At 35.2% G+C, this 14,658-nt stretch overlaps 1 protein-coding gene across 2 annotated transcripts in view; it reads left to right on the top strand.

Annotated features, from left to right (window-relative positions):
• Positions 1-14,658, top strand: part of LOC106460458 (mucin-4-like) — a 174,739-nt gene that overhangs the window by 135,399 nt on the left and 24,682 nt on the right. The window contains exons 11-13 of one of the 2 annotated variants that reach the window (XM_022387177.1): positions 1,918-2,040; positions 11,830-11,998; positions 12,176-12,380. In XM_022387177.1, the coding sequence (XP_022242885.1) occupies positions 1,918-2,040; positions 11,830-11,998; positions 12,176-12,380 (497 nt within the window). The remainder of the gene's footprint in view (positions 1-1,917; positions 2,041-11,829; positions 11,999-12,175; positions 12,381-14,658) is intronic. The other variant, XM_022387178.1, reaches the window with a different exon arrangement.

Raw genomic sequence — 14,658 nt, forward strand, 5'->3', positions numbered from 1 at the left:
GTAAATTTTATAGTGATCAAGTCCTGCCAAAATTTTGATGATAAAGTTATATAAAAATTAACTTTACACTCCAGATAATTATAAGTCCTCTTATAATTGTTTGGAATGTAAAAGTAGTTTTCTCTAACTTTATTATCAAAATATGTAAACTCCTTCAATATACACTATAAATTTTGAAAGACAACAAAACATTTCCTGCCAAAATTTGTGTGATACCAGCACCGGGTAACTATCTTATATTCAAAACATAATTTCTGTTTTAGTGAGTTCATTTTAAGTAAAGAAAATATATGCAGCATTAAGTATTTGAGACTACTAATATTAAAACAAAACGGAACACATAGATATTACTGTAAACTGAACAACTTGTTTTTGTGTACATGTTTTTAGTTTTTCAACTGTCAGGACTCAACTTCAATTTCAAGTACCAGACCAGCACTCTGGCAGCACTGAATCCTTTGTTATTATAGAACAAAGGTGTTTCAACAGAGAAAAATTGTCATTTTTGATCATATATTACAGCATATGTACTGAACAGTTTGAGGTTTGGTTTGAAAGCAGGGTTTATGAGCTTTGAATTGCCATTGCATTTTAGGCACTATATCTGTTTTCAATTTGTGGCTCTAAAACAAAGACTAAGTCCATTTGTGTATACTATGATATTTCCAAGTCCCACAATTATTATGTTTTTTATAAGCCATGTTTCTGTTTCATTACTGTCTCTTTTTGTTCTGTTACAATAGTTGATTGAAACAACTTGATAGTTTTGGAATGACCTGATGGGATGTTATGTTGTTGGTCCATTTTTCATTGACAGGATGGTGACTGGAAAATGCTATCTTGTTTTTTCTTGCATGAAAATGTTGGTTTCCAATCTCGTATTTGCAATTTATGCTAGAGGATTTGTTATTTTAGAAAATTGGTGAACTGTAAGTTAAATCTCAAATAGATGTCTGCAGAACTTTATCTGACCATTTAATGATAGCAATGAAAGTTTAAGTATTAAAATATCATGAATAATCAGAATACTCTTGTGAATATCAGAAGTCAGATGTGGTAAAAGTATGATAAGAAGACTCAAAACTAATTATACAAACAGTCTGACAGGAAATAATTTTAAGATAATTATGATAATCTGTATAGATCTAAATGGTCTTAAGTCATCCCTCTTTATGCTGGTTTTACCAGCAGGTGGACCATTGGCATGGCCTGCACTCTCTTCTGATCTTTCATCATCAGACTTTTCTTTTGGGGACATATTACATGTCTAAATAACCTAAGATATTGAAATCATAACAACCTTCACAACTGTAACACTGCAAATGCTAAAGAATGTGAGCAAAAAAAGTCACGCTGTGCCAAGATTTCAACAGTGCACTCAATAAAACCATGGTAGAGCACAACTTTTGAATCATGTTGTATTGTGAGCTGTGAACTTTCAAGTCATTTCACAGTTGCTTCTACATTGTACTAGCTTCAACAAATACATTTTACCAGAAATTGTTATTTAAACATCTTTCAATTTTTCAAGATAATAATGTAAATGTAAAGCACACTTTAAATATTATTTTTGTCTCTCATAGGTCAAATGTTTTAGTAAACAAAACTGATTATAGAAACAGTCTTACAAGAAAAAAGTTTTAAATAATTAAGATAATTTTACAAACCTGGCTTCCATGATCTTAATTCACCTCTTTTCAAACAGTATGTTTTTTTTCTTGCTAATAAGCTTTAAAAACTGTTGATCACATCTGTCCACATATACTGTTATACATTATTGTCTTTTATGTGTACTGTTGACTATAAGTGTTTCAAAGTAAAAGAAGAAATACTGATTTTTTTCTAAATGATTGGTATTATTCTTTTATATTATTGCATGCTCTATTTTGTAATGGCTTATTCCATCCATTGCAACAGCATCCATCCTTAGGTGGGCCTTTACGCCTTTCAAGCATCTCTTCACAGGACTCGGGATTTACCTCGCAGGATACCTTGTTTTTACGACCTCTCACACCTCCTCCTTCAAAAGTTTTAAACCAGGTATTTCAAAACAGAAAACTTACATATGAAATACAAAAAGCCTTTTTTGTTGAGTTTCATTCATGCTGTTAATAACTGTGTGACTAAAGTTATGAATGTTTTTGCCACAATGCAGAGCATCAACTTACCTTTAGTTCTCCCCTATCCCACCTTCTATATGACTTATAAGAGGATGTACATAAACTCTGTTTTTCCAACATAATTCAGATTTTCTAGTTGACAGTTGTGTTATTAATTTTTCTCACTACAAATTCTGGTGATAGTGTTAATTACTACTGCAAAAGTTTCTACCAATATTGGATATCCTACAACTTCTTTGGAGGCCTTAGTTATGTAGTTTGCCTCTAGTATGCATGAAGATCTCTTGGCCTTAATGTTGGCCTTTAATGATCAATGTATTCAAGCCTTTAACAACATATTATCTGATGGTGTCCTTGGCAGAATTTACATTCATGTGGATGCTCAATTGTGAAACATCTGTCCTTTTCTCATAATCATGGGGATATAAAAAATAGATAAATAAAAACTATATTTTACTCAGGCTTTCACTTTCACCGTCTGAACAATAGGATTTCTGATCTATTCCTACTTCTGGAGAAGCTTCTGCTGGTTTGATTTTTATTTTTTCTCAGGTATGTTCTATTTTAAATCTTGAAATAATTTTTGTTATGCCTGAGGATGCTAATGTTATGTTGGACAAGTAAGTTCTTGAATCTTTCTTTATGGTTTTCACCTTATCTTGATTTTTGGGTCATTGCTGATTGTTTCTTTACTCATCTTACTTCTCTAGTTATTAACCCACATTTCATTTTATCGGGGAGGGAGTTGGTCTTCTGCATGATATTCTACTTCGATCAATTGTCTGGCAGTTTTCTGCACTGCATACTATGATTTGTCACATTTTTGAGACTTTCTTCTTAAGAGTAATTATTACCTATCAGCTTCTGTCAATCGAAGGGTAGGCACTAGCACATAGGGCCTGTGCCTTGATTCTATTTGACAGTGCCTCAACTCACCAGTTGATGTCTTGAAAAATCAAAATAGAAAACCATGATTGATGTCATTCTGAGATTCTGAAAAGTCCCTTGCTTATGAGCTAAAGCTCAAATCTTTTAAGCACCTAGTAACACCTCTGCTCTCCATTCTCTTTATTGTTTTAGGATCAAATATTTATTTTGTGGTCTCCCTTAGCTGCAGTTCTCACTGATGTAATTTCTTTTACCATGTTCCTCTCATGTTTCTTTGACAACTGGGTGCTACAATTCATGGCATGTAATGTCGCTCTCATCATATTTCATTACAAAAGTAAAACTATTAGGTGAAATTGTTTGAAATTTCACAAGAATGTTCTTAAAAGTAAGTAGTTTCAGAAAAATCAAATATTTAAATATTTTTTCTATTTTTTTTTAAATAGAAATTCGTTATTTAATGTAGTAATTTCCACTCAAACTCTGCAAAGTGATTTTCATGCTAAGTTTAATAATACTAATTTTTACCTTATATATTCATATTTCACTTACATAATCTTTAGAAATTCCTAAATAAATATCAAAAGTTTTTTTAAGGTAAGTGTTTATACTTTATTTGCCAGTTTCTCTAAAACATCACTAACTCTAGGTATTATCATCAAAGTACAGTACAATGAAATATTTAAAATTAAGAAATAGAAATATGTACATACCTTTTGTCTCTTCATTGATTATTCTAATAACATCTTTGATTTATATGCTTAATTTCATGTCTGTCTTTTCACTTATTGTTTATTTGTAATGTTTTATTTTCCCTTTCTCCTGTTATTTATCTTTTATTATTTATGTCGACACACATCAACAAATACCTGTGAACGATGTTACATTAACTTCGACTGTTAGGTTTAGCTCTTCTGGCATAATATTTCTTGCACTCATAAGTTTCTCAAAGTTCTTTTAGCAATTCAAAGTATAGAATAATTTGAAAAATAATTAAATCTTTCAAATATAAATCTTAAGATACAAATAATATATAATTAACTAAAATATAAAAGTGAAACCTAAATTCAATCTAACTGTCTATCAAACTAATACGTATAAGGTGAGAGAAAATTGCCAAGTGCTATGGACTCTGCTCTCAACAATGAACTTAGCCTCATTTGAACGGCATTCAAACTGGATGTATAACACGTTTCATATTAAGAAAATCTGCTCTTTCTATTTGTTATAAACATGCCATTCAACTTAAAACAGTCACTAAGCAACCCAGCGTGGCATACCTTAAACTCATGAATGTCTGTAATGATTTCCTTTTGAGGCCAGTTCTAGGAACTTGTATCGAGTTACTGGTTAATGAACTATATGTACATTTAGTTTGTTGCCAGCAAGAAAAAGGTTTTTAACCACAGTCCTTTCTTGTATAACAAAGTCTAAAGTTTAATTGCTATAGCCACTTGCACTTTAAGTGAGAGGAAACATGAAGTTTTTAATTATTGTGTTAGCAGTTTCTTTTGAAACTAAGGAACAAAACCTTCATTAATATAAGACTTTGAATTATAACATACTTGATGATGCTAATTTCATTAAATTACATTGATAGTAAAGTAGTTTAATTAAGTTTTGAATATAACTCAGTAACACTTTGTGACATGCACAGAAAGGGTTTTAAAAAATGGTACTGGGGTTATAGGGTTATAAGATACTCGTCTCCCTCCCACAGCTTTTTGCTTGATCTTGAAAGTGGTTTTTACCTGCATTGTTTGCCTTTGAGAGGCATCCCAGCAAGAGTTCATTAGGGTTTTAATATTTTCACTTACTTGTGGTAACAATTCCTTTTGAGATGACAGCAAGTAATTTTCATCCCCCTACTTTACCTCTCTCATCTCCTTCTCATTCAATGTCAGCTACTTCTACACATCTTCTTTGACTCTAATGAGTGGCCAAAAGTAGGCATAAGCAAGATGGGTCTTCTAGAGTGTAGAACACCTCAGTGACTCATATTTGGGGGGGGGGGGTAGTATCATTGGTTCATCTGTAATAAACCCTTTGTAATGACCCTTTGTCCTCCTGAAGAAGAATAATCAACTATTTGAAAGCGCTCGAGTTTTAGGTCTTATTTTAAGTTTATTACACTTTATGTGTGATCCTTTGTGCTAACTCTTTTATCAAGATTGGTTCATCTGTGAGACTCTTTGCTTTGGAATCCTTGAGCTCAACTGATCCTTCAGTCGTGTCTTAATGCCACATCCTACCAATCCATTTGCTTACAAGTTCTGTATTACATTTCTCCAGGTTATTATCCCACATTTCATTGTGGTCCAAAGATAACAGAAGATTAGACACCTGGCATAGACGTGTTTCAACCCATCTTTTTCTGGAGACACTTTGGCTCCACAAATATTTGTCAACTAGTATAATTTTGGCTGGTCTTCTACATTTACACAATATTGATTTTTACTTTTAAATGAACAGTTGGCTTATTATGACCATTGCATCCATTCAATTTGTTACACACATTCACTTTACAACCCAGCTGGCTATATTTCTTAGGAACATCATCTATAAAACTAATTCCCATTTAGTACCACCACAGTATGTGATACATCTGAGTCTCATATAGTCTACACCAATATTTGCAGTTCCTTTGTCAGTCTCTTCTCATGTAGGACTTCACCTTGACAGGATCCCTTGTCTTCATCTTGATCTTGTGTTTCCTGAGATCTGTCTTTCCTAATCTATCTGTATAATGGCACAGTTGATCTTGTACCTCTTTCTTCTGCTTGCCTGTCAGTTCTTCACTTATGTTGACATTCTTGTATGTCTCATGGCCTATTTTATAATAAACATAGTGTCTTTTCTCCCTTCTGTTTGTTAACCTCTTGTCACTTTTGGTAGACTCCTGCTTCTGGTCAGCCACCACTGGTTTTGAATTTAACTGGCTTATTCTTGGACTTGCCAGTTATACTCCCTCCATATGCTTCTGTATACTGTTCTGCCAGCTTGATCATCTCGTTTACATCTTTTGGTGCTCTCTCCTTTAGGAACAGTGACATGTCACTTGAAAAGGTGATCATGAACTCTTCTCATAGTAGTAGATCTGCCAGTCCCTCAAAACTATTTTCACATTTGGCTGTGTCAGTCTATCTGATGAAGTATTGCCGTAGATGTGCCACAAACTGAAATACAGTTTCTCCAGTTTCAGGTTTGAATTTGAACTTCCAGCAAAAACCTTCTTCTATAAGTTCATATCGTTTCAGTAAAGCCACTTTTAATTTGATGAAACTTTGTAGAATGGCAACTTCCTGTTGTAGAGACAGAAGTGTAGAGAATGATGTTTCAAGTCTTCCACCTTTTGTCATCCTCTACACTTTTGTCTCTACAATAGGCAGTTGCCATCCATTCTACAAAGTTTCATCATGAATACTCTGCCTAAACAATCTATCTATTTTAATTTAGTCCATGGCATCTTCAGACATCATTCCTGCATACACTTGTAGGCCTTTTCCTATAAGAAGTGGACTGAGATAGACTGCCAGATGATAGACCTTTGTCCCAATTCTGGCTTTGGGCAGATCTTTCATATCTCTCCAGGAAAGCATCCATGTCATCTTTCTGAGCTTGGCGATCTCAATTTGTGCTCTTATTCTCTCACTTTCTATATTCGGTCTCTCATTTTCTTCCTTCAGTTTTTCTCCTTCCCTTTTTTTATTTAGTCTTTCTTCCTTTCTTCTCTGCCTATACTCTTCTCTCTCTAGTTCTTGTTGTTGTTTAATAAACTCTTCTCTTTCTACTCATTTATTAAAATCACCTGACATGGTTATATAGCATAATTGTAATCTCTACACTATTTTTGCTACCACTACTGTTGTGCTTATATAGGCCTACTTATTTCTGCTGTCATTCACATCTTCTTCTATTGCCATTTAGCACTGTATAGATCCTGGCTGGCTCACCAAAAATGTCAGGGTTTTAAGTATATGTTTAGGCATTAAGGATTCTTCTGCAGTAGGTGTCTGTGACTTGTTGGAGATAAATTCAAACAATAAACGGACAGCACACACTCCACTTGTTTTAAAATAATATATTCAAAACAAGATAAATGTATGTACAAAACTTCTTTACACTATCGATATCACAGTTGTATCTTAAACACTATACAGTTCTCTTCTTGTCAAAAGTCCACTTAGGCTGATTCAATTACTGTAGAATCCAGTTGACAAGCCAAACTATTTTTCTCTACTTTTAACATAATAGTATCAATGAATAATTCACTTACGCTACCTCTTGGGTTATCCCAGTTGTATCCTGAACTTCAGATAATTGTCTTCTTTCCGTCAATGTCCACACGGCTAGGTTCAATTAGTTTAGGACACCTTTTGACACGGCAAATTATTCTCCTTATCTCTATCAAACTGTTAAACTCACTTTGACATATCAACCATTAAGGCTATTCACTCATATGATGGCTAACTTCACATTTTCTATGGCTGAACATCCATTTCACTTGACTTTACTTTTACCCCCCTCACACTTGTGTTGTTGCCACTATTTATATGTTTATCACTGAGGCCTCTGGAAATTCCTATATCCTCAACATCAGTGAATTGTAAACACGATGTACAACTCTTACTGAGTTACATAACCAAACTTGTCATAACTGTTGCCTTTATAATAATTGCTTTTAACTCTCTTGTTATGAAAAACCAAACAATCATGATATATTAACTCGCAAAATAAATTAAATGATAATGCCTCCACTAAACAGTCTTGTAAATCTAACACTGAGGTTCTGGTTCAACACATTAAGGTACACTTCAGCCATCTCCTGTCATTTTGCAAGTCTGGAAGTCTTATATGCATGCTGTTTTGTATTAAACACCTACCACCAAAGCCGTTCTTTCTGATTTAGGGTTCATGACTTAGTTATACAAAATTATTTCCTTCATTTCACTCACATATTACTCTTTCAGTGAGACCTTAATTCTCGGTGGGAACTGATTTCAGATCTGTTGTCAGGCAGCAAGCCTATTTATTGAATCATTCTTGACAACAGTATCCTCATCCCCCCCCCCCCCCCAGAGCACAGATAGCCCATTGTGTAGCTTTATGCTTAACTTCAAACAAACAAACATTTTTCCTCATACTATAGACCGTCTTATTTTCACATATACTTTCCTCTTGACTCCAAATCACCATTTTTCTGGTTCTTGTACTCCTCAGGAAACAACAGCTTACATCAAAATGTTTGAACTTTGGGCTGTTTAGGGTGCCGGGCCTTGAGTTTATGCCACCTCTACACTATTTTTCTGCATTAGCTGACACACAATTCCACTATAGTACCTTAAATCTACAATTGGGGCAGTATTTATCCTTGCAGCCATTGCTTTACTGCACTTTCACTACTTTTGTGGCTTCATTCTCAGTTTGTTCTCCTTTGAGTTGTCACAGTCCTTGTAGGATGAAAATTTTGCGGACTATTTTTCTAGTTTGTTGGGTTCTTTTGTAGACCCTTTACCTTTTAGTTTTTCATTGGATATGTGAAAAGCTGTTGACCCAATGATCCCTTTGCAACATCAATTGACCATTTTGTTCCACTATTGGTTTCCAGTTTGAGATCCAAATCCTGTTGCAATGTATGCCCTAAGTCAATCTTGGGAGAACCACTTCCTTAATGCCTACCCTTCTCTCCACCTTCTTCCTTGAATAACTGAAGTTCAAGGTTCTCTAAATCAACCCATCTTGATCTGCTTAGTCTTGTTAAATGAACTTTTGGACTGTGAACCAGTCCCATTACAGCCATGGGAGCATTTTCTTCAGCATCCTCGACCGTATGGTTTTTCACAATCTGTGAAATTGTGTCTGGCTACTTTTCAATTCTTTATTGGAGAAGCTAATTTTCTTTCTAGATGCCTAATCATTATCCATTGTTCTTCCCTGACTGTCTATATCTTGTTGGGCTATTTTCCATATTTGATGCATTAAACATATCTTTTTTATCTTCAACTCCTCAACAGATTGCTTCTTTCCTATGTATTTTTTTCCTGACCATGAATTATCAGTTTCTTATGTAGCTGGTTACAGAGCAACCATATCTGCCAACTTTAAATGCTATGGAAGATATCAATCTCTTTGTTCATAGACCTTTTATGAGTCTTTTTTTCTTCAAAGACCCCAACTTCTTACACATTGCCCTAAAATATGACTTGGATTTATGCTTGGGCTTTTTGGCTTTTCCCTCTTTTGAACCCTCATTCTGTCATCTTTCCCTATAAAAATATTTTCTTTTATTACATGCTTGAAGCTTCGTTTACTTTATTTACTTGGAAGGCCTTTCTTTTATATTGAGATTGAGCCTTCCTACCTAGAACTTTGGCTACAAGAGAAGGTAAGCACTGTTTATCATTTATTGTTTTTTCCTGTTTTGACTAAATCTTATTCTTAGTCAGTGAAACATGTCCTATCAGGACTGTTTGTTATTATTAGAAGATCTTGGAAGTGGTACTGATACATTATGACAAATCAAACTCCTTAGAACTTGCTTTGGCTGTATTAACAACTTGGCTTGTGCATTTAATCCATCTTGTTTACTGTGATATTCCCAAACATCTTAAAAGTGGTTTTCAGGATACATTTCACTTAATTAGTAATTTGGTGGTGTACTTGGCATTCAAGTCAAAGTACCATTTAGAGGATATCCAACAGGGTGCATGTGGACAAATCCAAACACATTTTAAAATTCTATTTGCATCATGTTTCTGTTTTTTCAGCTTCAGGATTCTACTTGCTTCCAGTTATGATTCTTCAAGCCAGATGAAATCCTTAGTAGGTGATTTTTATTCTGCCACCCACTTAACTACTACTTGGGTTCACACCTTTGTTGCGCATGGTAACCCACATATCTCTGTACTACCCAATATAAATCTTAAAAATTACAGATGGGGCATTTGGTGTTGTGCAATCATTAGATTAGAAAAAAAAATTCTCCTTATAGTGTGAGTCTGTGTTTGACTAGGTTTTGTACAGTTGGAACTTCCATAGGTTATATATACCTCTGCATTTTTCCTAGACAAAGTTGCATTCTCTGCATTTATTCTTCTTAAGAGGGTCATGGCCTCTGGAAATGGACAGAGATCCCACCTATACATGCATTTCCTGGCATAGCAATCGAGACATTGGAGATGTTCATTTTCTATGTGCTGTCTTATAGCTCCTACTATATTAGAGGAGATACCTTACTACTTTGTTTTTTATCCTTTTTAAACTATTCAGTGTTCTTATTGCAATGGTTCTAGATCTGTAGAGCCTATCCTTGGGTCTGTCTGGGTATTATCGGTTCTCTTGAGTGTCCACTGACTAGACTATTATCATTACATGGTCATCCTTTTCTATTATTGAAATAGGGAGCCTTAGCCCTATAAATAGGTTCAGCTCATACTGGTATACTCCTCTAAGAATCTTGTACTACAGGTACAAGACAAAGCATTGTACTCTGACAATGACTAAATGTTATGCCACACCTGAGAATATGATGTCCCTTAAGTTTTTGATACACTACTTTGCCCCCCCCCCTTTTACTGCATTAATCAAAGGGTGCCTAGGGCAGTGAGGTACCATCTTGAGAAGAATGCCTTTTTTGTGAGTGTTCTAATTTGGTGCAGTCTGTTATGAGGCTGGTCTGCTCCACTTTTTTCTCTCATGGATCCAGTGTATTAACGTTTTCTTTGGTTGTGAATTCTCCTCAATCTTTTCTTGATCACATTTTTCAGTTGTTTTGGTCTAGGTTGTTACCTTCCTGCCTAAGACACCAAATATGGTAAACCAGTGGTTCTTATGACTCTTTCCAGTTTCCTCATCCATCTCTTTGTCAGTAATCTGGCTTTTTGTATTTCAGAGTTAAGTATTCCTGTTTTGAAATTTGAATTTTTAGAATTATAGTTAATTTCAAACAGATACCTCTGAAATACATTCCCAGACCATTTACCCATAATCTGTAGATATTTGAATTATGGGTTTATGGCAGGAAAACAGAGCTTATGTATGCTTTCCAGATGCAGGCACAATAAGTCACATGGAATGTGGGTAAGTTGTCACATGCTCTTCAATGTGTCAGGGGTATTCACATGGTTGTTGATGAGAGCAACTCAACAAGGAAAGGCATAGATGATAATGGGAGACATTTCCCCCACCCACCCAGGTTTGGCCTAATAGCAAGTGCCCCTTTGAATGCAGAATAGAGACGTGTGTAGCTATCATGGAAAGGCACTATTGAAGTTTTGAATTCAATGGCCAAGTTAACATAGCAAATAAGGTGCTTCCAAATTCAGATATGTTCCACAACCTTTAAGGAAGGGTGTTTTGTATTTCAGAAGTAAGTACCTGTTTGAAATTTATTTTAATTCTGAAAATTTAAAGATTTTAGTTGCTATTTTTTCACTCTTAGTGTTCCATTTAAGATAGCTTACATAGGTATTATTATTTCTGTAAAATTAATTCCAGGCTGAACATTTTTTTAAGTATAAGGGATTTACAAGTGTAAAAATGTATTAAAATATGCATAGTTCATTTAAACATTTAATTTGTTATTTAGGTTTTATTTTAGAAATGTACTGGTCTTTTTAGCATTGCTTAGGACACTTATTCAATATTTTGTGGACTTTTTTTTTAACTTCTCAAACTGTGTGAATATCCATGAAAAAGATTCTCTAAAGACCCACTTAGAGATGAAAAGCCAAACTAATTATACATTTAAGTTAAACATGTATAATGGAATGAATAATTTACCATTAATTAATAATTCTACAGAATATGTAATCTTTTCCAGGTTTGTGGGTTCACAGACATCAGCAGCAGCTCCTCTAGTACCTCTAGTACACCCCCATCACCTTACACTTCTGTAACTGCTACTTGGCCAAGTCAGCAAGATACACACCAAGCTGGACATACCACTCTTCCTCTAACGAAAAGTCATAGACCACATACTATATCAACAGGTAAGAATTAATACAATCAAACTGAGGCATTGGGACTTTTGTATTAGCAAGAGAAAATCAGTTCATAAATGTGGAAGTTGATTATGTCAGACTAAACTATATATTCATTTAAGAAATAATTCTTTATGTTTATCATATAAGCAACATGAATAAATGCCAACTTATGTTTCTTATTAGCTTATGAGAGAGCAGGACGTGTTAGGCCTACCCTTACAGTCCACACCTTTAAACCATTAGGGCAGGAGCAGTTTTTGAGTTCTGCCAATGACAGCACAGCCACTTCAGCTTCAACTTCAAAGAGTGGTTTGACTCAACTACAAGCTGAGAAGGAGATGTTTACTGAGCAGTTACCACAATTACCCAAACCACCTGTTCCTAAAAGGCAAGTATATTCATCACAATATTGTTATGGTACTGTTAGTTTGCCAAGTTAATGTAATTTTGCAAAGTGACTACTGATCTCTTTTTAATGTTATACTCTATAGTCACAATGTTTTTAATATTCTGCTGCATGATGACTTTGTTAGCATCATTGAACTGCATAGTCATCATCTTGGTGTAATGTTGTCTTGACGTCCCAGTGCTGTTGATCACCATGTTGAACTTACAATCCTCTAGTAATCTGTCTGGTGTTGCTCTCTTTTCTCATGTTAATCTTACTCCAGTACAAGATATTATATAGATGGTATTCTATATCAATGGTTTCAAAACTGTTTGTTGCAGTAAATTGCTAGGAGTTTTGTGAGAATTTCACAAAATTGCAAATAATTAAGAAATTAAAAAACTACAAAAGCATTATTGCATGTGGAAGCATGTTGATGTTACTCTAATGTAAAATGCTATCTTACTATGTGTTAATTTACCAATTTGATTTTCATTTACTATGTTTTAATCATGTAGATATTTATTTTACTGCATAGTTAGAGCTACCTGAATGTTAAGCTGCTTTATTATAAGCATATTCATGTTGTTATACTTTATAGTCATGTTATTAATGTTACTATGTTTTATGTTTCCTTTGTTAAAGATACAATAGTATAGAAATTGTAAAGGTAGCACACCATCTTGTAATGATAGAAATGTTCTAAAGATAGGCATAATTCAAATCTGTGACCTTTTTTCAAATGCATTAACCAAGTAAGCTTCCAAATCTAAAAAAAATGTATATATCAATTCTTATTTCATTTATTTATTGATTGGAAGAGCTTTTGAACTGTGCCAGTAAGTTTATAAATCCTAGCATCCATTTATATTCCTTATTTTTGGACATATAATTCTTTAACAAATCCAATGTTCTGAAGAAGTGAAAAATTAAAATTGAGATTGTGCAAACAAGATTTCTGATACAATATCTTACCTCTATTCACAAGTAGCTTTTCTCAACTTATACTTTCCTCTATATGCGCAAATGTTTGCTTGCCACTAGCCTTGATACTCCCACCTACCTTCACATATATTAATGTCACTAGCGGCCTCTCTTCTGCATAGTCCATAATCAATTCTCCTTTTTAGTGGAATATGGGAGTCCTTGCCACTTACCAGGTCCTAGCTGCTGGGGTGGTGGACCTTAAAGCCTTCCTCCTGAGTGTGCTCAATCCCACTCAGTTTAGAGTGAAGTGGTAGTGTTCTGCCAGTGTAAATGGCACTAATGCTCATCCTAATGTGGACCTAGTGTACAATTCCAGACACCGTCAAATTATGAACGATGCATTCTGTCAACATGCAATTCACCCCTCTGGCTGAGGCAACCTCCTTCCTACTGTCCTCTAGATGTCAGTCACGACAGGTATGGTGATGGTTGGAGCTGGCCCAGCCACATAACTCCTCATGTGTGTGGTCATATACCCTTCTCCTACTGCAGACTGGATGATACATTCCCAATGCCACCTGGTGACTAGAGATGCACCCCCACTTTGCTGTCTACCTTCAAACCATACTCCAGATGCTGGTTTTCAGTAGATATGGTGTTGGATGTGAGCACATGATGGTGCAGATCCTTGGTACAGAGGCTCATCTTTAATACCAGTTCCCATATACGAGGTGAAAGGTAGAGGACCCTCTTTCTACTGTGGGCCAAGATATCTCTATCTCGGTTTGAATGTTGTCGGTTGAGGTCGATCTTCCACTTACGGTCCGATGCACCCCAGCCACTCTACACCTGAGGTCTCTTAATTTCACACGTATATGGCAGGGTACCCTCATTCTACCATGGACTGAATGATACATTCTCAATGCTACCTTGTGATGAACTGTAGATGCACCTCCATTTCGCTGTCCACCTTTCTACCATCCCATGGGTGTCAGTTCTCAGCAGATATAGTGATAGTTATGTTGGATGTGCACACATAATGATGCAGGGGTCCCTCCTCTGATTCTGCAATTATTGTGACAAATTTTCACATGGGTGAAGAGTACACTTGGCTCAGGAGTGGTGCAGTATCCAATAGACTGTGGTGTTGCCTTCTCTTTATTTTCACACCCCATCTCACTGGACCCTCCCCCAACTCAGTGTGAGATTCTAGCTATTTATGAGAGTAGATAAGATATTGTATCAGAAGTTAACATTTTTCACACTGAAAATGTATTTCCGATAGATACTTACCCCCCCCCCCTTGCCTATTTCCACCCTGCCCTCCCACTTCTGGGGGCGGTTTTTTTTT

This window comes from Limulus polyphemus, unplaced genomic scaffold (genome assembly GCF_000517525.1).
Source record: "Limulus polyphemus unplaced genomic scaffold, Limulus_polyphemus-2.1.2 Scaffold774, whole genome shotgun sequence".
Taxonomy (NCBI): Eukaryota; Metazoa; Arthropoda; class Merostomata; order Xiphosura; family Limulidae; genus Limulus; species Limulus polyphemus.